The 23,747-nt window shown below is 36.0% G+C and overlaps 1 protein-coding gene across 1 annotated transcript in view; it reads left to right on the top strand.

The window, feature by feature from the left end:
• The window catches only part of ADAM10 (ADAM metallopeptidase domain 10), a 144,348-nt gene that overhangs the window by 92,105 nt on the left and 28,496 nt on the right, over positions 1-23,747 (top strand). The window contains exons 6-9 of the mRNA XM_006056746.4: positions 7,291-7,440; positions 11,265-11,357; positions 14,156-14,339; positions 21,843-22,006. Coding sequence (XP_006056808.1) covers positions 7,291-7,440; positions 11,265-11,357; positions 14,156-14,339; positions 21,843-22,006 — 591 coding nt within the window. The remainder of the gene's footprint in view (positions 1-7,290; positions 7,441-11,264; positions 11,358-14,155; positions 14,340-21,842; positions 22,007-23,747) is intronic.

Here is a 23,747-nt window from a genome sequence, read left to right as displayed (position 1 = left end):
GATCCAGTGTCAAAAATGACAGAATGATCTCTTCATTTCCAAGGCAAACCATTCAGTATCACAGTAATCCAAGTCTATGCCTCGACCAGTAATGCTGAAGAAGCTGAAGTTGAACGGTTCTATGAAGACCTACAAGACCTTCTAGAACTAACAGCCAAAAAAGATGTCCTTTTCATTATAGGGGACTGGAATTCAAAAGTAGGAAGTCAAGAAACACCTGGAGTAACAGGCAAATTTGGCCTTGGAGTACAGAATGAAGCAGGGCAAAGGCTAATAGAGTTTTGCAAAGAGAACACACTGGTCATAGCAAACACCCTCTTCCAGTAACACAAGAGAGGACTCTACACATGGACATCACCAGATGGTCAGTACCAAAATCAGATTGATTGTATTCTTTGCAGCCAAAGATGGAGAAATTCTATACAGTCAGCAAAAACAAGACCAAGAGCTGACTGTGGCTCAGATCATGAACACCTTGTTGCCAAATTCAGAGTTAAATCGAAGAAAGTAGGGAAAACCACGAGACAATTCAAGTATGACATAAATCAAATCCCTTACTGTTATTCAGTAGAAGTGAGAAATAGATTCAGGGGGTCAGATCTGATAGACAGAGTGGATAGATCTGATAGACAGGTTAGACCTGATAGATAGAAGAACTATGGACAGAGGTTTGTGACATTATACAGGAGACAAGGGAGCAAGACCATCCCCAAGAAAAAGACATGCAAAAAAGTGAAATGGCTGCCTGAGGAGGCCTTACAAATAGCTGTGAAAAGAAGAGAAGTGAAAAGCAAAGGAGAAAAGGAAAGATATACCCATTTGAATGCGAAGTTCCAAAGAATAGCAAGGAGAGATAAGAAAGCCTTCCTCAGTTATCAGTGCAAAGAAATAGAGGAAAATAATAGAATGGGAAAGACTAGAGCTCTCTTCAAGAAAATTAGAGATACCAAGGGAACATTTCATGCAAAGATGGGCTTAATAAAGGACAGAAATGGTATGGACCTAACAGAAGCAGAAGATATTAAGAGGTGGCAAGAATACACAGAAGAACTGTACAAAAAAGAGCTTCACAATAATAAGATCTTCAGATAATCATGATGGTGTGATCACTCAGCTATGGCCAGACATCATGGAATGTGAAGTCAAGTGGGGCTTAGGATGCATCACTATGAACAAAGCTAGTGGAGGTGATGGAATTCCAGTTGAGCTATTTCAAATCCTAGAAGATGACGCTGTGAAAGTGCTGCACTATATATGCCAGCAAATCTGGAAAACTCAGCAGTGGCCACAGGACTGGAAAAGGCCAGTTTTCATTCCAACCCCAAAGAAAGGCAATGCCACAGAATGCTCAGACTACCACACAATTGCACTCATCTCACTCGCTAGTAAAGTAATGCTCAAAATTCTCTAAGCCAGACTTCAGCAGTACGTGAAGCATGAACTTCCAGATGTTCAAGCTGGTTTTAGAAAAGGCAGAGGAACCAGAGATCAAATTGCCGACATCTGCTGGATCATGGAAAAAGCAAGAGAGTTCCAGAAAAACATCTATTTCTGCTTTATTGACCATGCCAAATTCTTTGACTTTGTGGATCACCATAAACTGTGGAAAATTCTGAAAGAGATGGGAATATCAGACCACCTGACCTGCTTCTTGAGAAATCTGTATGCAGGTCAGGAAGCAACAGTTAGAACTGGGTGGTCATGGAACAACAAACTAGTTCCAAATTGGGAAAGGAGTATGTTAAGGCTGTATGTTGTCACCCTGCTTATTTAACTTATATTGCAGATTACATCATGAGAAATACTGGGCTAGATGAAGCACAAGCTGTAATCAAGATTGCCAGGAGAAATATCAATAACTTCAGATATGCAGATGACACCACCCTTTTGGCAGAAAGTGAAGAAGAACTAAAGAGCCTCTTGATGAAAGCGAATGAGGAGAGTTAGCTCAACATTCAAAAAATGGCATCCGGTCCCATTGGAGACAGTGAGAGACTTCATTTTTTGGGTTCCAAAATCACTGCAGATGGTGACTGCAGCCATGAAATTAAAAGATTCTTACTCCTTGGAAGCAAAGCTGTGACCACCCTAGACAGCATATTAAAAAGCAGAGACATTACTTTGCCAACAGAGGTCTGTGTAGCCAAAGCTATGGTTTTTCCAGTAGTCATATACGGATGTGAGAGTTGGACTATAAAGAAAGCTGAGTGCCAGAGAATTGATGCTTTTGAACTGTGGTGTTGGAGAAGACACTTGAGGGTCCCTTGGATTGCAAGGAGATCGAACCAATCAGTCGTAAAGGAAATCAGTCCTGAATGTTCATTGGAAGGACTGATGTTGAAGCTGAAACTCCAGTACTTTGGGCATCTGATGCGAAGATTTAACTCATTGGAGAAAACCTTGATGCAGGGAAAGATTGAAGGTGGAAGGAGAAGGGGAATGCAGAGGATGAGATGGTTGGATGGTACCACAGACTCAATGGACATGACTTTGAGTAAACTCTGGGAGTTGGTGATAGACAGGGAGGCCTGGCGTGCTGCAGTCCATGGTATTGCAAAGCTTCAGAAACAACTGAGAGACTGAACTGAATTGAACTGATTAGAACGATGCTCAATAGTGCTTGTTAAAAAAGGACGCTGAATGTAGATACTCAGTGATGTAATATTTAGAATGTAAGGTGTTCAGAAAACATTGCTGGATGACAAGAAGCTCAAGAAGTTGAAATATATGATCCATGATCAGGACAAAAAAAACAACCGGATAGAAACAGACTAGAAATTATAGGCATTACCATACAAGGACATTAAAATAACTATTACTAATATATTCAAAAATTACTGAAAACAAAGAGAAGAGAATAGTGATTATAATGAAAGAATCAGGTATAATCCTCCTGTGAGGATTTAGCTAGTAATGAACAAATAGATTTTCAAAGTTATGTGGAAATGTAAAGGACCTAGAACAGGCAAAACAATTTTCAAGAAAGAACAAAAGCCAGAGGACTTATACTACCTGAATTTGAGACTTAACTATAAAGCTGCAGTCATCAAGATGGTATCATCCTGACCTCAGGATAGATTTATTACAGGTTATGGAATGGAATAGAGAGTCCATATCCAAATGGTCTGTTAAATTTCACAAAAGTCCCGAAGTAATTTAAAGGACAGAAGAGTGGTCTCACAAATGAAAGTAAAAGTGAAAGTCACTCAGTTGTATGTGACTCTTGCAACCCCATGGACTATACAGTCCATGGAATTCTCCAGAAAAGAATACTGGAGTGGTAGCCTTTCCCTTCTCCAGGGGATCTTCCCAACCCAGGGATTGAACCCAGGTCTCCTGTATTGCAGGTAGATTTTTTTACCATCTGAGCCACAAAGGAAGCCCAATAATCCTGGAGTGGGTAACCTTTCCCTTCTCCAGCAGATCTTCCTGATCTAGGAATCAAATCGGCGTCCTCTGCATTGCAGGCGGATTCTTTATCTACTGAGCCATCAGGGAAGGTCTGACAAATAGTACTGTTTAAAAAAAAACAACAAAAAAAACCCCACCTCAATTTATACTCTTACGTGCTGTGTGCTCAGGCGCTTCAGTTGCGTCTGACTCTTTGTGACCCTATGGACTGTAGGCCACCAGGCTCTTCTGTCCATGGGATTCTCCAGGCAAGAATACTAGAGTTGGTTGCCGTGCCCTTCTTTAGGGGATCTTACCGACCTGGGGATTGAACTCACATCTGCCTGTGTCTCCTGCATTGCAGGTGGATTCTTTACCCACTGAGCCACCTGGGAAGCCTGTTTATACCATTATACCTTATACAAAATTGATGATAAATCTGCATAAAGGTAAAACATAAACTTCTAGATTAAAGCGTAGAAATTTTTCTAACTTTGGAATAGAAAACAGTTTCTTAGGACAGAAAAATAGCCTACCCCCCCAGCCCAAAATTACAAGTTTGACTCTGTTAAATTAAGAACTTCTCAAAAGATATAGTTAAGAAAATGTAAAAAGAAGCCACAGACTGTGAGCAAAATGTCAACAGTACGTATATCTAACAGAAGGCCTCTCCAGAATATAATAAGAACTCTTAAAGTGAAAGTGAAAGTCATATCTGATTCTTTGCAACCACATGGACTATACAATCCATGGAATTCTCCAGGCCAGAATACTGGAGTGGGTCCTTTCCCTTCTCCAAGGGATCTTCCCAACCCAGGGATCCAACCCAGGTCTTTTGCATTGCAGGTGGATTCTTTACCATCTGAGCCTCAGGGGAAGCCCAAGAACTCAATTAAAAAGAAATACATAAACCTCAATTAAAAAATGGGCAAAAGCGTTTGAAAAGACACTTGACAAAAGAAGATATTAAAAAATATTTTGTATTTTGAGATAGAGAAACTCTTTAATAAGGAATGAAATCGTTGACTACTAAAAAATTGGTATATTTCACTATATGAAAATTAAGAGTGAAGGACACCTTACAGTGAAGACTATGAACTCTGAGACTATGTTAACAATACATGACATTGACAAAGAATTGTTTTCAAAAATAGAGAAGTAGTCCTCCTGCTTAGAAAAGCTAATAGAAACCAACCTGACCTCAAAATATGAATATTAAAAAAATGTGTTTATATATATTTGTATTTGCATATGTGTGTGTTTATTTCAAGGCATTAGAGAAATAACAGGGCTCTGAAGAAGTGTGGGGACAGATCTTTGGGGGAGAAAAAGGACACTTAGGAAAGTGACCCTGACACTTTGGGCTACCTTTTCTCTAGCTATATCTTCCAGTTCCTGAGTAGAAGTCTCCAGGTTCTTGAGGCTAAAGATAAAAATACTGTTTAGGGACTTTATGTTGAGATCGTGAATGAAGAAAGGGCTGCTCTCTAGAAGTGAAAGTGAATCAGAAAGTGTTCTACCTCCCCTCACAGGGGTTAGAGTTTCTCACCACATCTTCTTAATCTCTGACTGAATTAAGGTAATGGAGAATTACTAACGCACCGAGCCTCATTGCTTGCCTGAAGTGAAAATATTAATAGATCTTGAGAAAGATATCATTACTTGAAGCCTCAGATTATGTCTATGATTTTCCATGTACATTGTCCAGCCCTGAGTTCAAAATAGTCAGCATATTAACAAATGAGACAACATGGTAGAAGAGAGGGAAAAAATTATTTACCAAACATTAGTCATTCAGAATTAAATGACAGGGTCTCTCTTGGTGGTCCAGTGGTTAAGACACTACAAGGAGGATGGTTTTGATCCCTGGTCAAAGATCCCACATGCCTCATGGTATGGCACGACCAAAAAATAAGAAATAGAAATTTAAAAAGAAAGATAAATGACAGGTGTATACCCTCAAAAAGGTATAGCTGAGGTGTCAGACATGTTAACAACCTAAAGGTATCTGAATAATGAAATGATCAGACATAGATACAGACTTTATAATATGTTCAAGTACATAAAGACAAAATTAAAAATTTCAGCAGAAAATTGAAAGTGAACAGAAGAACCTAATGGAAATTCTAGAACTGAAAAATATAATAACAGAAACTAAGAATTTGATGAACTTAGACCTGGATAGTATGTCATAAGAAAAAAGAGTAAACCACTTGGAAACAAATGGGTGGAAAATACAGAAATGAGTTTAAGAGACATAGTGATACATCAGAAAGTTCTAAAGTATGTATGATTGATATCTCAGAAGGAGAAAAAATGAGAGTGAAGTAGAGACAGATAGTGGCTGAGAATTTTCCACATATGACGGAGAAAATCAAACAACAAATTTAGTAAACCCTGTTATTAGTGCAGGAAAAATCTTTCATGAAGAAAATAATACTTTACACAGTATTAGAAAAGTCTAAAGACCAAAAGATACACTCTTAAAAACAACCAGTAAAAAGTCCAGTCACCTTCAAAGAAGCAGCAGTAAAAATGACAGCTCGTTTCTCATTGGAAACAGTTGAAACCAGAAGACAATGGAATGTGCTGAAACAGTAACTGCCATCCTAGAATGATGTACTGAGTGAAAATAGATAAAAGTACAATGAAGACAGTAACTAAGAGGACAAACATGGAGTTGTCAAGGGAGAAGGAAATTATAAAATGTGAGTGTAAATTTGGAATTGTGGCTTTAAATTTAAGTTGAACTCTCAATTACTGTCATTACAGTTCACTTAGCATGGTGCTTTTAGATGTCAGCAAATACTTAAATCTTTAGATTCAACAGCAGTGTTATTTCTTTAAACAAATACTTACTGAGTGTCTGCCATTTGCCTGTGAAGCGTGTGTTGCCAGCTAGCAGTATAGTAAGAAGCAAACACAGAGATAGTTTCTTCTTTCCAGAACTCATATTCTAGTGGTTGAAGTAATGGTGGTGGACTGGGGACAGAAGATAAATAACCACATGATTAACTGTGATGGACATGGGTCCATGGTTCTGTGAGGTATAATATGGGTGATTTAACCTTTGCTAAGTCTGAAGAAAGAAGTTGACTAGATCAGGGAAGGCAGTATCACCATGTGCAAAATACTGTGAAGGGATACAGATGATGTGTTGCAGGATTGGAAAGAAGTTCTGTTTAGCTGTAGCAGAGAGAGCTAGAATTGGGTAGTGTTGTAAGGTCTCTCTGTGAAGTACTGTGGAATGGGACAAAACTGAACAGGTAAACAAAGTCTGTAGTGTTGACTAGGTGGTGCATATAAAGGGTTTATGATTTTATTCTTAGAGTGATAGGAAGTCATTTGAAATACAGGTGCAGATGGGTAATATTTTCAAAATCGTGTTTTGAAGAGATTGCAGTTTGAAGATCAGATTGAAGGTCAGCCATGGACAGAGATGGATTCCCATCAGTCTTAGTGCAGTACTCTAGGTAGTAAGTGATGGTGGCTTGGGCTAATGTGATGGACTAGAGGTAATGTGGGCAGATGCCCTAAGTACTTAGATGCTAAATTTGACACAGCTGGGTGATAGATTGGTAGAGGAAGATGTCAAAGTATTATAGACTACTGTAAGACTTGCTTTATGTGTATACACACACACACACATGATTACATATTAAATGGTATGTTTTGAAAATGTTTCAAAGTTAAAGAATTGTTTGAATAAATAAATCATCTATAAAGTAGAATGTTACGAGACTGGAAGTGGTGTTTAGGAATTTTTAACAGTGTGAGGAAATAACCTATGGTCTTACATATAAAGTAGAAAATGAAGTTGTTTAAAATGTATATCATTGATTATATAAATTATGATAGTGAAACATGCTAATGATCAGAAATAACTCTTTTGACATATAGACACCTCAAGAAAAACATGCTATTAATGGTCCAGAACTCCTGAGGAAAAAACGTACAACTGTAGCTGAAAAAAATACTTGTCAGCTTTATATTCAGACTGATCATCTGTTCTTTAAATATTACGGAACACGAGAAGCTGTGATTGCCCAGGTATCTATAATTTTGCTACTGTTTTAGTTTTGATATTCTCATATTGTTTCATTATACCTGTGTTTTCCTCTAAAAGTTAAAGTTAGTGCATATCTCATTTTGGAAAAGTAAAGAGTATGTATTTTCAGTTGTGATGTGATAAAATATGTAAGATAAGAACACAAATAACTGAAAGACCAGTTAGGATATTTTAGTGTCGTTCAAAAGAGAGATTTAAGACAATGATTTCCTGAAGAAGATGATGGCACTGGAGCTTAGCTTTGAAAAGAGGGTCAGATTATCATTTGTGGTCTTAAAGGTGAGAAAGGTAGAAGAATCCTAATAAGAGTTTTTAATTTCTATTCTGTATTCTCATTATACTTAACACTCTGTGTGCTGTGTGCTTAGTTGCTCAGTTGTGTCTGACTTTTTACAACCCCGTGGACTGTAGCCCACTAGGCTGTTCTGTCCATGGGGATTCTCCAGGCAAGAATACAGGAGTGGGTTGCCATGCCCTCCTCTGAGGGATCTTCCCCACCCAAGGATAGAACCCAGGTCCTCCCACATTGCAGACAGATTCTTTACTGTCTGAGCCACCAGAGAAGCCCACTCTATAGTTACACTATTATCTGCATTTGTATCTTTTCAACCCTTCAGTTTAGTTCAGTTCAGTCACTCAGTCGTGTCCGACTCTTTGCGACCCCATGGACTGCATGCAGCACGCCAGGCTTCCCTGTCCATCACTAACTTCTGGAATTTACTCAAATTCATGTCCATTGAGTTGTGATGCCATCCAGCCATCTCATGCTCTCTCGTCCCCTTCTCCTGCCTTCAGTCTTTCCCAGCACCAGGGTCTTTTCAAATGAGTCAGCTCTTCGCATGAGGTGGCCAAAGTATTGGAGTTTCAGCTTCAGCATCAGTCGTTCCAGTGAACACCCAGGACTGATTTCCTTTAGGATGGACTGACTGGATCTCCTTGCAGTCCAAGGGACTCTCAAGAGTTTTCTCCAACACCACAGTTCAAAAGCATCAATTCTTCGGTGCTCGGCTTTCTTTATAGTCCAACTCTCACATCCATACATGACTACTGGAAAAACCCTTATTAAAGTATAAATTTTTTGGAGATACTCTTCAAAATACCCTTCATTTTGAAGGTATCCATTGAGTTTGATGAATGCATTTTGAGTCTAAGGATTTGAGACTGAGTTGGTGGAGGTGTCATTAGTACAAATGGTGAACTTGTTTTGTTGGTGGTAATGAACTTATTTTAGACATGTTTTAAAAACCCATGTACACGATTGTCCCTTTAGGGTACTGAAAATATAGAATTGGAGCATGGGAGAGGTTAGCCTTGAGCTTTCTGCATGGAATTTAAGGGTTTAAGAGATAGTTAAAACAAGGAAAGAGAATGAAAGGGAGAGAATGAAATCAAAAGGGAAGGAACTGGGAGATAAAATCTCTTTATAGTGAATAGGATGAGGAGGAGAAACTATGGGCTAAAATGTAATAGTTAAAGAGGTGGGAGATAAAGTAGGATCAATCAAGGAATAAGAAAAGTTTCAAATTAAACACATAGCCAGTAGTGTCATATTTGGAGATATCAAAGAGAATGACTTCAGTGTGCTAATTAACTTGATGGGAGGGATCCTTTCCCAATGTGTATGTTTGTCAGATTGTCATGATGTACACTTTAAATATCTTTTACGTTTAATTTGTCGATTATACCTCAGTGAAAAAGACCCTGATGCTGGGAAAGTTTGAAGGCAGGAAGAGAAGGGGACGACAGAAGATGAGATGGTTGGATGGCATCACTGATTAAATGGACATGAGTTTGAGCAAGCTTCAGGAGATAGTGAAGGGCAGGGAAGCCTGGCATTGGATGGTTGGATGGCATCACCAACTCAATGGACATGAGTTTGAGCAATATCTGGGAGTTGGTAATGGACAGGGAAGCCTGGTGTGCTGTAGTCCATGGGGTAATAAAGAGTTGGATATGCCTGAGCGACTGAACTGCCTGACTGAACTGAATGCTGAAAAAAAGAAAGAATGATTATAAATATTAGTTGACTTAGTTATCAGAAGATTGTTGATGTGCTTTAAGCGAGCTTTCAGTAAAGTTATGAGGGCGAAAACATTGTGAACAATAAGGAATTGGTTGGCAGGAACAGTTAGGGTTTCAAAAGATATGAAAAACCAGAAATATGGTGGATTAAGAATAAGGAAATGGCAACCCACTCCAGTACTCTTGCCCGGAAAATCCCATGGATGGAGGAGCCTGGTAGGCTACAGTCCATGGGGTTGCAAAGAGTCAGACATGACTGAGTGACTTCACTTCACAAGAATAATATGGAATATTTGAGTGAAAGGGGGACACACGAGAAGTTGGTCAGAGGAGGAACATGATCCAGTGGAGAAGCAGTGTAAGATATGAAAAAGAAAAATTGATGTAAGACAGTGTTCTTGAAGATCCAGTAAGGATTGGGGTTAAGAATAAAAGAAAGTTACTCCATAAGGAAGAGTTACCATTTGAGGAAGATAGAAATGGATAAAGATAGAAAAGTTGAAGGTTAAAAGAGCAGGAACTCAAGATGAACTCTCAGTAAACTAAGATATCTAATTAGTCATCTGTGGAGAAGTGTTTGAACCGCCAGTGTTTGGGGTGGAGAAAGAACAGAGAGTTGGGTAAGGGATCACTAAACCAAGCTGAGTGTAGGTAGCACAGATTTCTAATGGACTTTACCAGCAGTGTTATGATGTTCTTTATCAATGTGTGGCAAACTGGGCTACTTTTTAAATTGTTAATGCTTCTACTTGGCTGTTCTATGTTTATATAATTTCTTTGAAAATAGTTTTGAAACTATATATGCATGCATATTTTCACATAAGTGGTAGCAGGAGTGCTTTTTGTAAATGAAGATGGGAAGGTTCATATATAGTGATTTAGAAGCCAGAGAGTTAAATTGGGAGTCAGCTAGGTAAAAAGAGGATCTTTCTGTGTTCTGTCACTCTGCTTGTCTCTCTCAATTTTAGCAAAATCTGAATGTGTATTGTTTATATTTGTATTACTTCTTTCCCTTTCTCCTCCCTCTAAAATAAATCTCTATAAATTTATAGGGATCTTCTCAGTTTTGTTTACCACTATACCTCCAGCACCTAATACGGTGTCTTTGTTGTTATTTAGTTGCTAAGTTATCTTCCATGCTTTTTTGACCCCATGGGCTGTAGCCTGCCTGGCTCCTCCATCCATGGGATTTCCCAGGCAAGAATACTGGAATGGGTTGCCATTTCCTTCTCCAGGGCATCTTCCTAACCTAGGGACCAAATCTGTGTCTCCTGCATTGGCAAATGGGTTCTTTACCACTGAGTCACCAGTGCCTACTACATAGTAAGTGGTGGACAAAACTTAACAGAATGTGTACCAGTGCAGCAGTGGAAAGACTGAGTCAGAGAATGACTGAGTGCTCTGATACTAACAGGGAGATATTCACAGAATATGTTTGAATTGAGTCTAAGGAGTAAAACCCTAGGTATAAGGCAGCAGCATGTGAAAAGGCATGGAAGTATGACATTGCAGGATGAATTGAGGAAACAAAGTTCTATATGACCGAGGCAAGAGTGCATGTTTGGTTTTGGCCAGAGAAAAGTCGGGAGAGTCATTCAATTTCTCTTCTCAGTTCCAGCTCACTAATCTTTTTCATCCTTTCATCTATTATATGATATTGACATTTTAAAATTTGAATGTGGTAGAATATGAATAATTCTTGATTTGGAAAATAGAAATTCACAGTCTTTTTCACGTTTCAACATTGCCCCTAAAATGTTTTTCTTTTTTAAAAAATCAATAGATATCCAGTCATGTTAAAGCAATTGACACAATTTACCAGACAACAGACTTCTCTGGAATCCGTAACATCAGTTTCATGGTGAAACGCATAAGAGTAAGTAAGGAATTTCAATAGTTAACATTAAAAAAAAGAAACAATAAGGATCATGTTTACAAAATGAGAATGCTTGCTTTTTATTTCATCTTTATGCATTAAATAATTTAAATTGTATTTACTAATACAGATTATCTTTACTCTTGGGTTGTACATGATCACAGAGGGGATACCCGGACTTATGATTTAAGAATGAAATCTATAGAGCTTTAATCTGGACTGTAGAAGAAGTATGGTAGAAAGCACTGTTTTCTGTTTGTCTGATTAACATACTAGTTATAAAGTGCTCTAATATCTAGAGATTCGGTACTTGACATTTTCCCCAGTTTCTGTAGTTCTGTAGATTTTCCTTATAAAGTATATTTTAGAATGTGTCCCATTTGATGCTCCAGTGGAGGGAAGGATAGATACAGTGGTTAAGTAAAATTGGAAGTTGGAGAAACACTTAATTCTATTTCCTCTTGAAATTTAACAGTGCACACTAATGTATTCCAGGTTTTGAAAAATCCTTTGGGAAAGAAATCCATACATTTCTAAGCTCATTTAGCCTTTTTTGTATTAACATCATCTGAGACTCCAAAGAATTGCAGTACACATTTTGAGAAATGCTGATTCTTAGTTTTAATGTTATAAATTGTTAATAAGTAAATACTCAATTATTAACAAAATTGCACTGTTTCAAACATTTTCTAAATGTGAATTCTTTCAAAGTATATAGCTTTTAGGAATCTGAGTTTATAAGCTAGATAACCCATGTTTTAAAAGTCATCATTTTACAAAAGTACTTTCCACAGAATTTCTTTATTTTTAATAAAAATTTTAATGGTTTTAATTTTTTTTAAATTATGTATTTATTTATTTTCGGCCTCACTATGCAGCTTGGAGGATTTTAGTTCCCCAACCAGGGATTCAACCCTAGCCCTCTCAGTGAAAGCACTGAATTTTGACAACTAGATCTCCAGGGAATTTCCCATAGAGAATTCTTTATATTTCTTAAAATATGGTTGACTAGATTATAGTTTTAGTATACATGTGTAATATATTTTTTAAAATAGCTGAAAGTGGTCTTTACTTTTAAAAGTGACATGATTAAATACTACATTGAGTTGTCTTAAGGTGAAATATGGTTTATAGATAGAACTGTAATCAGTTGCTTTCATGTATTTTGAGAGTGATGTAAACATTTAATGAGCAAATAAAAGTGATAAGTGATATAAGTATTGCTGTTCAGTAGACAGAGGAATAAAATGCAAAGTAGTGAAAAATAGAGAACACCTTAAGAAGTTTTAGTAAGGTACATTTTTTTGAGTAAAATAATTTGCATTATGAAGAAACACATGTATATAAAAGGGTAATGTGGCAGTTGGTTGTTTTTCCAGCCTTTAATCAAGATTAAAACTTTAGTTTAAAATCTCATCAGTTGAAGTTTGTGACCCATTAAATAATTTGAAATTTATATTTTATAAGCACATATTTAAATATTCATCATCCCATTTTTAATATAGGTAACTAAAATTTAGATGTAGTTTTTATTTATAGCCAATATTATAGAAATATCAGAATTTCATTTCTGTGTTTTGTGGGGAAAAGCAATATGTAGCATGTCTCTAAGCATGGGCTACTTAACAATACTTAGTATTCTTGTTTTGGGATTTGTGCGTGTTTGTGTTATATGACCATAACTGATTGTTTTGATTAATTGTTAATGGATAAACCAGATGTTCTCATATCTGTCCTTGGGCAGTTACCCTCAAGGGGTTTCTGCCACCCTGTTTGAAAACCCCTTGGTTTTACTGAAAGATGTGGATCATAAAAAGACCTGTAGTTTTCATTTTATTGACTGTAATAGCCTTACCTTATCACTGATATTTTCAGTAGACTGAGATTTGCCTTCTAAGCAATGTTTATTCTCATATATATTCCTTTTTATTCTCTATCAAAAGTCTTATATGTAGTTCTCTTACTTGGAGAAAATCAAATTGTTCTAGGACTTCAAAAGATAGGCAGAGGTCTCTGAAAAGAAATAATGACTCATAAATAAAAGCTTTTGTTTGGTGAAGTTTGGTATCAGAGTTGATTATTCTTCACATTGTATAAGAGAAACCTGCCCCAAGAGTGTAGTAGATAAAGTGTTGAAGGAAACATTCTGGAGGAACTCAGCTTGAGATAGAGAAACAAATGGGCAAAGAAAAAAAATTCTTAAACAGGGAAAAAAATTGAACTTGAAGCTAGTTGGGCTTGACTCATGATTTTCTAGGCAAGTAGAACCAGGAATATGATTTGTCTGCTGAATTGACAGTCTTGGATTTAATATCTATTTTATGTTCTGCTAATTAGGTGAAATATAGGGTTTTATATCCTTTACTTATCACCATATGTAGGAGATCAACCGGTCAAATAATTAAATTTGAGAAACTGTACTTCCTTATTAGAAATTTTGAAAGCAGAACTTGTTTTTTCATCCCAAGTGTTCAGGAAAGCGGTGAAAATTTGCTCAGAAATGTAAGATACTCAGTTTTAATTCCCCTACCTTGTCTTTCCATTTTTTTTTTTCTTTTTGGTGTCTATGATCAGCTATGGGGTGGAGGAAGTGGGAATAATTATAGAAGCATTAATTTAGCCCCAACTTCCTTGGGCCCCAAGTATATTGTCCAGCTTGGTCAAATTTTTCTAAATCTTCAGATATCCTCATGGCTACTTAAAAAAAAAAAAAAAATTGACTAAGTAGTGGATATTACTTCCACTAAAGCTCTGCTAACATTAGCTGCTTATTAAAATCGTTGTTTTGTGGATTTTAGATCAACACAACTGCTGATGAGAAGGACCCTACAAATCCATTCCGTTTTCCAAATATTGGTGTGGAGAAGTTTCTGGAGCTGAATTCTGAGCAGAATCATGATGACTACTGTTTGGCCTACGTTTTCACAGATCGAGATTTTGATGATGGTGTCCTTGGTCTGGCGTGGGTTGGAGCACCTTCAGGTAGTTTATCTAAATATGTCTTGACTTACTACTTGGAATGAAAAGCAATTTCATGATGGATTGAATTTTACAAAGTATAGGAGAAAGTGATGCCCGTATAGTATTTTCATTTGTACAGGTTAAGTTAGGTAAAATTCATAAGCATAAATGTAAATGGAAAAATAGATGAAGCAGCTTTTTATTTTGAAATGAATTACATGAGTACTGACAGGGAGATATCCTGACATTTGGTATTGTACATTCAGTGGCTGAAATAAATAATTTTATGGGGAAAAGTGGTACTTATCTCTGAAACTAAAAAGCAGAATGCTAATTGTTCCACAGAAGTTAATGTAATTAATTAATGGGATGGGGGTTGGGGAGAGGTTCTTAGAGTCAACAAGGGAAAATTATGTTCTTGCTTTTGTTCTGCAGTGAGATAAAATGCAGAGAAATCCTGCTCAAGAACAGCAGGTGGGAAGAAAAAGAAAGACTACCTTTACTATCATTATTTTATTTCTAGCCTTTATTTTAACAAAAGTCAAAGAGACTGCCTGAAAAGAGATGAGAGCAGGAGACCCCAGGACCCATAGATCCATTGGTGTGACTGCATGGACCCACATTCTGCTGATGTCTACCTTAGCCATGAAAGCCACTATCATTGAGAAAGCTGGAATAGGATAATCTCCTTTCCACTGCAGTCCAGTGGGGATCTGTCATTTACAGTATAATAGGTTCAGTAGCCTAGTTTAGAGAAATACAAATTTATTAAGTAGAAAGAATCCCCGACTCTTTGAATATAAATGTGCCATATAGGATTTGATCAGTAGTCCATCATCTTCTGAGCTGTAAACAGCAGTTTCTCCTTCTGATATATCTTTTTAAAAGAATCAACTTCAGCTTTATATGGGGTAAGACAGGCTCTTCTATTCTTAATTTATTCTTTGATTTTTTATGCATATTTTAACATCTTTAGTACTATAGTTTCCTCTTATATATTTTGCTCTTTTTTTAAAACCAGCAGTGAATATCCTTTTTACAGGTTCCAAAGCTTTTGTTTCTCTGCCACATTTTGAAGTGTACTCAATCCCTGCTGTCATTAAAATACATGTTTATGTCATAGGCTGCATGTATTATATAGTACAGCATTTTTGGATATTTGTCTCTTAAAGTGATCTGTGCTGGTTTTGTGTTACTTGCATTGTCAGCAGATTGTATGTCTCACTCTTTCCTGTGATAATTCATGTATTTTATAACTTGTATATGCTGAAATTTCTTTTTCCCTGCTTGGGAAAAAGATTAGTTGAATAATTTTATCACAATGTTTTTAATCCCTTCTCCTTATTCATCAGTAAGTACTATAGAAACTCAAGGATTCATTTGGTTTGTCTTTATATATTGTGGTTAATATAGTGATTCTTTAACTGTGCTCCATGGACTAGCAGCATCCATATTACCTGGGAACTTGTTAGGAAAGTAAATTTATGGGCCTCACTCAAGTCTACTGTATCAGAAACTCCGGGTGATGTGGAGCCCATCAGTCTTTGTCTGAAGAAGCCCTCCAGGTGATTCTGATGCATTCTAAAGTTTGAAAACCAGCATATTGATATTTTTGCTCACAAAATCTCTCCTGGGCAAATGATTAGATGATTTCAGACTAAAAACTTCATGCCATTTTGTATTTTCAACTCCAGACTGTTGTTCATTAAGAATGTAGTGGTTCTGAGAGAGCTTGGTCAAGTTTTTCTGAATATTCAGATATCTGCATGTCTACTTAAAAAAAAAAAGACTATATATTTAGAACAGTTTTAAATTTATACAAAAATTGAGCAGATAGTATAGAGTGTTATCTCTCCTACCTTTCTGTTTTATAACAACTTACATTAGTATGATACATTTGTTACACTTAATGAACCAGTATTACTTGGTACATTATTGTTAACATTAATTATTACATTATTGTAATAATAGGTACATTATTGTTAACTAAAATCATCCCATAGTTTATTCAGACTTCTTATTCAGATCAGGTCCTTTTCCCATTCCAGGATCTTGTCCAGGATACAACCATACATCTAATTGTCATTTCTCTTTAGTCTCCTCCTAGCTGTGATGATTTTTCAGACTTTTCTTATTTTTTATAACCTTGACAGTTTTGAGGCGTATTGGTCAGGGATATTATTGGATGCCCCCCTGTCATAGTGTGTTTGATGTTTTTCTCATGATTGAACTAGGGTTTGGGGGACAGTTAGTTTTTCTGTCTAGTTTGTGATATCTAGACCACTTAATTTATGAAGTACTGTTTATTTTATTGAAGTGACAGTAGATAGAGTTCTGGTTTGAGAATGCTAGGCCACATTACTTGTATTTTTGTTGTTGTTTTTCATCTGATGCCTTCTTCCTTTAATCTGTGTTTAAATCCCAACTCCAGCTCTCACAAGCCTTTTTCTAGGAGCTTCTGGGAGAACAGCTAGGCAGGGACGGAAGAATGGGGCCAGAGTGGGAAAGAGAAGGGGTCTTTGTTCCTTTAACACAACTTTTTCTAAAATAGGATACCTGCCCTGACAGCTTTCTTCTTCATTTCCTTTTGTCCTTAGACTACCTGAACTGAGTTTATTTGGTTTGCATTTTGTTTTTATAAGCAACTTTATGTATTTGCTCTTACTAATTAATTCAGTTCCCTTGTGATGTATAGGTGTTATTTCCTCCATTATACAGATGAGGAAAGTTGGATTACAACCCAGTACCATAAGAACCTAGAATCTGGACCTTTTGGTTCCACGTTTTGTGTATTTGGTAGTTATTTTTCTCGGTATTATTATAATGTAACATCCTACCTTTATCTCTCTAAGATATTTCCAAGAAGCAGTTGAAATGTTTCCTGAATCTAAGTAGAGATGGAATCTGTTTCCTTCTTTCTTAAAAGAGCGGAGTCATGCTCTCATGCATGCCAAGTCGCTTCAGTCGTGTCTGACTAGAATTTAGGCATCGTTTTGGGTAATTGTCATGAGATAAAGAGAAGAGCTCTGCATTGGGAGCTAGTGTACTGGGTCCTTGTCTGTTCTGTCTCTGTAAATTCAGGTAAATCATGTTGTTTCAGCTTGTTTACTTTTCATTGTAATTTCTTCTGTCTTTGCCCTTCCTTTGTGACTTAATATTTCTGTATGCAAATCTTAGTAATGCTAGTTTTAGCCTAATTTTTTGCAATCGTATTTTATAGCTGATCTGTTCAGCTTGTGGTCTGTTGCTTTTCTTAACCTTTTTCATTTTTATTTGACCTAATTAATTTCTATTGTATTATTTAGTTTAATTTCATTTAATTCTGCAGCTGTTTCACTATTCAAATATATAGTAGTGAAAAGAATTTTGTTGTGATACTATTATGTTAATTTTCACAGGATAGTTACTCAAATTACTAGCTGTAGTCCTCTTCTTGACTGAGTTAAGGTGGAAAAAACAATGAGGGTTGAAACATTCCAATAATGTTTCTTGTGTTTTAGTCTTTTTTAATGCTACTTTTTATTTGTTTTCTTAAAATTTCTTATTGTGGTTGGGTTCCGCCTTCAGTTTCCTTTTAGTGAGAAAAACAGTTCCTCCTGCCCTAACTCCATAATAAGTAGAAACAGCTCGTAAACTGGGCTAACTTGGAGGCTTCCATGTGAAATCATACAGGACCTAGAAGGGAGCGTTAGAAAGGGAGGAGTCTGGTCTCCAAAACAAAGTTAGTCTTGAATAAGAAACTGGAAAGATTAAACTTCTCTTTGTATAAACAAAGTTTTGTGTTAAGCAGGTAGTAGCCTTTTATTTCGGAGAAGGCAATGGCACCCACTCCAGTACTCTTGCCTGGAAAATCCCATGGGCGGAGGAGCCTGGTGGGCTGTAGTCCATGGGGTCGCAAAGAGTTGGACATGACTGAACGACTTCACTTTCACTTTTCACTTTCATGCATTGGAGAAGGAAATGGCAACTGGGATTGCCTGGAGAATCCCAGGGACAGGGGAGCCTGGTGGGCTGCCGTCTATGGGGTCGCACAGAGTCAGACACGACTGAAGCAACTTAGCAGCAGCAGCAGCAGCCTTTTATTTAGAGACTGAAATGTCAGTTCCTTCACAAAGTAAATTGTTTATATTAGATAGCCCTTTGTTGTACTTAATTTGCTACACCCTTCTAACATGATTTTTGAGGGGGTCTTTGTTTTATTAAGGCCATATTCTGCTCATCTGTTACCCACCTTACTGTTATCAATTAACCCAGTGAATATAGTCTCAGTTTGCCAGGTCACTGAAGAAGGCGGACTGTGAAATTCATCTGCAGAGCCAATCCTGAACCTTTGAGTATTCCTCTGACCGTTTATGAAGAACATTTTGGGGGACACTTCATTTGGCAGAGATCTTCTTTTCTGTTTTTCTAGTTTAGAACCTGTCTGGCAGTATACTAATTTTTGCTTCAGAATTACTGCTCAGATTAATGTTGAATGGTCAGCATGCTACTATTGTTGTAGATGTTTAGGCCTGCTCACATCAAAACTGTATTTATGGATTCTTTCAAGGTATTAAATTTACCCTTGTACGTTTTATAATTTTTTTCTTTTGGGGAATTGTTTTAACAAGTTTAGGACTGATATTCTGTGACTAGCCCTCAGACTATCTTGTAGATAGAAAAATGTTTCTGTTTCTTTGTGGGTCTTTGAGTTATCCATCCATCACTGTTATTCATAATTTGTATTTTTCAGTGATGACTGTATGTAGTAAACTTCTAAATTTACAATGTAAAGCAGTTACTGAACGTGAGTTATGACTTAGCTGTAGGTATTTATAACATCATTAATTGAGTTGCTGGCATATCAAAAATTGTTGCAGTATTTAAAAAGTTAAATCACAACTAATAAAGTTAGACATAGTATTGTATTTCTTTCTGTATAACTGAATTATTCTGACATATGCTGTTAGTCTGTAAAAATAGCAAACTTTCCAGATAAGCAATAGTTATTGAAACCAAAAGCAGTTAAATATATTAAACTAGATATGAATTAAAAAGACTATATTTCAGAAGACTACACTCAAATTTATGCATTATCTTTCCTTAAATTAGATAGACCTTAAAAATATAGGAGTTGCATTATTGGAGTTTTTAATATGTGCTGTTTACTTTTTTTTTAACTGATAAAGATTTGCAGTGTGGAATCTTCTGTGCTTAATTCAAGTCTGACAGTACAGCACTGGACCAATTTGCATATGACACATCTTCGATAAGGCAGGATATTAATTTGCTACTTACTTAAAACTATAATATATAGACTGTAATTATTACATACAGAATGCTTATTTATATATTTTCTAGTTTCTAGAATAGTGATACAGTCCTTCGGACTCCAAAAGTAAAAGTAGATTAAGAGAATATATTAAATATTTGTAAGTCATTTGCTGTTATCTTTCTATTCAGTTTTCTGTGTAGAAAACATAGTAAATATTAAATATAAAGGTTCTCAATCCTTTGCCCTTTAAATCTGCATATATGACTTAGTCTTTCAGTTTAGTTTTCTGTGAAAGCACATTATCATTTCAGTTTCTTAAATTGTATCATAATAGTCATTAAATTTATGATATGTTTTCCCGTACTTTCTAATATTAAAAGGAACAAGGCAACAGTTGAAGCATCTTGCTATTCTTGGATATCTTTTTTTTTTTTTAACTTTTTATTTTGTATTTAGGTATAACCAATTAACAATGTTGTGATAGTTTCAGGTGGACAGTGAAGGGACTCAGCTGTACATATACATGTATCCATTCTTTCCCAAACCCCCTTCCCATCCAGGCTGCCACATTCAGCCTTCTTATTGGTTATGCATTTGAAATATAGCATATCTTGCACATCTTTTTTGAATTGCTTTCCTATTATATACTTTATCAGAGATTATAAATGTTAGACTTTAAAAAATGTAATTTGGTTGTAGCTTTGTGTGTAGAAAGTTAATTTGAAATAATTAGATCATTTATCAGAATATCCTAATCCATTTGATTGTATTTTAATGAAAAAATGCAAATAATCTCTTAAAAAGTGAATGTAAAGCAAAGTACTTCTCCCTGAAAGTCTCAGTGCAGTGTGTGTAAAAACAAGGATTTTCTAGTTTGCTGATGTTCTTTTTTTTAATTTCTAAAATTAACTGCATTTAGATTTGAAAACACTTTCATGTTGGTATTAAGCTCTGAAGTTTAGGAACTGTAAATGAACAGATGAACTACAAAATGGTTTCATATGTATTATACAAGTGAAAAATGAAGACTAAAATTTGAAAATATCTTCAAGACATGTTGGAAAATCATAATTGAGTTTTTTGAACCTATTTTGGAAAAAAATTCAAACTTGCCCAAAAGTTGCAAGAGTAGTGTAGTGAACTCCTGATAAATTAATCAGTTAACATGTTGGACATGACTGAGTGACTTCCCTTTCACTTTTCACTTTGATGCATTGGAGAAGGAAATGGCAACCCACTCCAGTGTTCTTGCCTGGAGAATCCCAGGGACGGGGGAGCCTGGTGGGCTGCCGTCTGTGGGGTCACACAAAGTCAGACATGACTGAAGCGACTTAGCAGCAGCAGCAGCATGTTACCACATTTGCTTTTTCTCCCTTCCCACTTTCTGTCCTTTGTTCCTTTTTTCTTTTACCTACTTGACATTTTTTGAGTGTTATTGATATATAATTGACAAAATTGTAAGATATTTAAAGTGTACAATGTGATTTGATATTTGTATGCATTGTGAATGCATGATTCCCCCCACCAAGTTTGATACATCCATTACCTCACATATTTACATTTGTGTGTATGTGTGAGTGTGTGTGTGTGTGTGTGAGAATGTTTAACTTCTGTTCTCTTAGCAAATTTAATTTATATAATACCACATTTTCAGCTATAGTCAACATGTGTTACACATTAGATCCTCAGACTTTATTCATCTTACAACTTGAAGTTTGTACCTCTATCAGCCTGTTTCCTCCACACCCTAGCCTCCACTACTTTTTTCTTTTTAAAGAGTATATAGTATGTTGTCTTTTAGGACATGAATCACATACTCCTGTCCATCACTATTATTATTTGTAGAAGTTACTTTCTTAGCATCTCCTTGAGAATATTTTGTCAGCTTTCATTTAACTTAAATATAAGTTTTCTTCTTGAAAAATGAAAAAGACCCAGTGTAAATGCTGAAATATTTAAATTTAACAGAATCTTAAATATTTGTTTTGCTAAATTAAGAGGAGTAAAAATTTGGAGACATTTTGGTTATGAAGAGGAACATTTTATAAGGGCTTTGTATTCAATCCTGAGAATTTATTTGTGCCATTAAAATTTTTATTTGCTTGACTTTCTAATCATGGACCAAAGAAACTTTTTAGAACTTGATATATGTATATACCAAGTTTGGACTCAAAATACATATAAAATGTTTCAAGTTAATATGGCATATATTAGAGAATTATTTGGACGGGGAAAGATGCTAATTTTAGCCATTTTTTGTTTTGACTTAGGAAGCTCTGGAGGAATATGTGAAAAAAGTAAGCTCTATTCAGATGGTAAGAAGAAGTCTTTAAACACTGGAATTATTACTGTTCAGAACTATGGGTCTCATGTACCCCCCAAAGTCTCTCACATTACGTTTGCTCATGAAGTTGGACATAACTTTGGATCTCCGGTAAGTATTGCCTAATTATTAGGGTTTTTTTTAAGTTGCTGGTCTTTCAAGTTGTGTAATTTTTGTTGATACTGTTTACAGTGAAAACAAGTCCACATGAATGCTTAGTTTTTATATGTCAAAACACAGTAATGTACTTGACCATAGTACTGAAAAGGAGGAAAATAGAATGCTTGTAATTAAAATAAGAAAATAAGCACAACAGTGCCAGACTTGTACAAAGGCAGGAATTTTGTCTCTTTCATTCACTCCTGACCTTGGAACAGTGCCTGGTACAAGGTTCATTCAAATATTTATTGAGTGAGAATCACTTTTCATTGTTTAAAATTTTCATTGTTTGAATGTTAGCAAATTGTGGAGTTTTTGCTTGGTTTCTATTAAAGCATTATTGGGGTTTACTAGATTTGTCTTTCTCTACTTAGACTGTTATTTAAAAATCTTTCAGTATTAAAACTTGATAACGTGTAAAAGTAGAGAAAAGTAGTACAACAATCTTATGCTTGTCATACAGGACAGAGGTCAACAAACATTTACTGTAAAGGGTCTACTAATAAACTAGGTTTGTGGGGCAACATTTGCATATTTTTGTGCAATATTTTGCATATTGTGGGGCAACATTTGCATATTTTTCTTTGTTTTGTTATTCTTTACAATCTTTTAAACATGGAAAAACCACTCTTAACTTAGGCCTTATGAAAACAGGCTGTGGGCTGCTATTTGCTGACCTCTGATTCAAATTCAGCGATCATCAAGAGTTTGCCACATTTTTCTGTATTTCCTTTTCTTTGTGAGGTGTTAGAAACAAAGTCATTCACCCTTCCATATTTCAGTGTGCATTTCTTAAAAAAATGAGACATTTTCTTCCATAACCACCACGTGGTTATGATACCTGACAAAATGAATAATTCTTTGGTATTATTTAATATCCTGGGGCTTCCCTGGTGGTTCAGATGGTAAAGAATCTGCCTGCAAGGGGAGAGACCTGGGTTTGATCCCTGGGTCAGGAAGATTCCCTGGAGAAGGGAATGTCTACCCTCTTCAGTATTCTTGCTTGGAGAATTCCATGGGCAGAGGAGCCTGGCGGGCTACAAAGAGTTGGACACGACTGAGAGACTAACACTTTTACTTTCACTTTTTCAATATATAGTCTATTGTATTGATTTTAAAGTGAACTGAAGATTAATATACATGGAACTACAAAATACTGAAAGGTATTCTGTCTTTGTGATTTTGGTGGGGCTTATTAAAATTACAAGTTTGGGAAATTTTCATTTAAAAACTGTATAAATTCACTTTTACTTTATAACTTGTAAAAATGGGAATTTCTGAGTTTAGGAAAAAAATTGAATTCTAATAGCTTAAAATTCTCAAGCTCTTACTTAATGTTTCCACAGTTCGTAAAATGTAAGTGTCCTCTCACTAAGTTGCAAGTCTTTCTTTTTCTATTTCCAATCAGGAATGGATGGATTAAGTATTTAAAATGTGTCTAATCTCTCTACCTCTTGGCTGCTTTTGTGATCTGTTCTTAAAAAAGAGTAATTGAAATTTTAAAGATGAGCAGGGAACTCTTGCTCATTGTTAACTTGTATTTTCAAGGTCAGTTAAATGTCCTCTACTCTCCCAGTCAACTTCATCCAGGGGAATTTTATTATCTTTCCAACTACTCTTCGGTTTGTTAGTCTAGGACCTCTCAACCTCTCAAAGTCTAATGTGCATACAAATTACTGAGGATCTTACAGTA

This window comes from Bubalus bubalis, chromosome 11, assembly GCF_019923935.1.
Source record: "Bubalus bubalis isolate 160015118507 breed Murrah chromosome 11, NDDB_SH_1, whole genome shotgun sequence".
NCBI lineage: Eukaryota > Metazoa > Chordata > Mammalia > Artiodactyla > Bovidae > Bubalus > Bubalus bubalis.
Note: the sequence above shows the minus strand (reverse complement) of the source record. Positions and strands in the feature narration are given on the sequence as shown.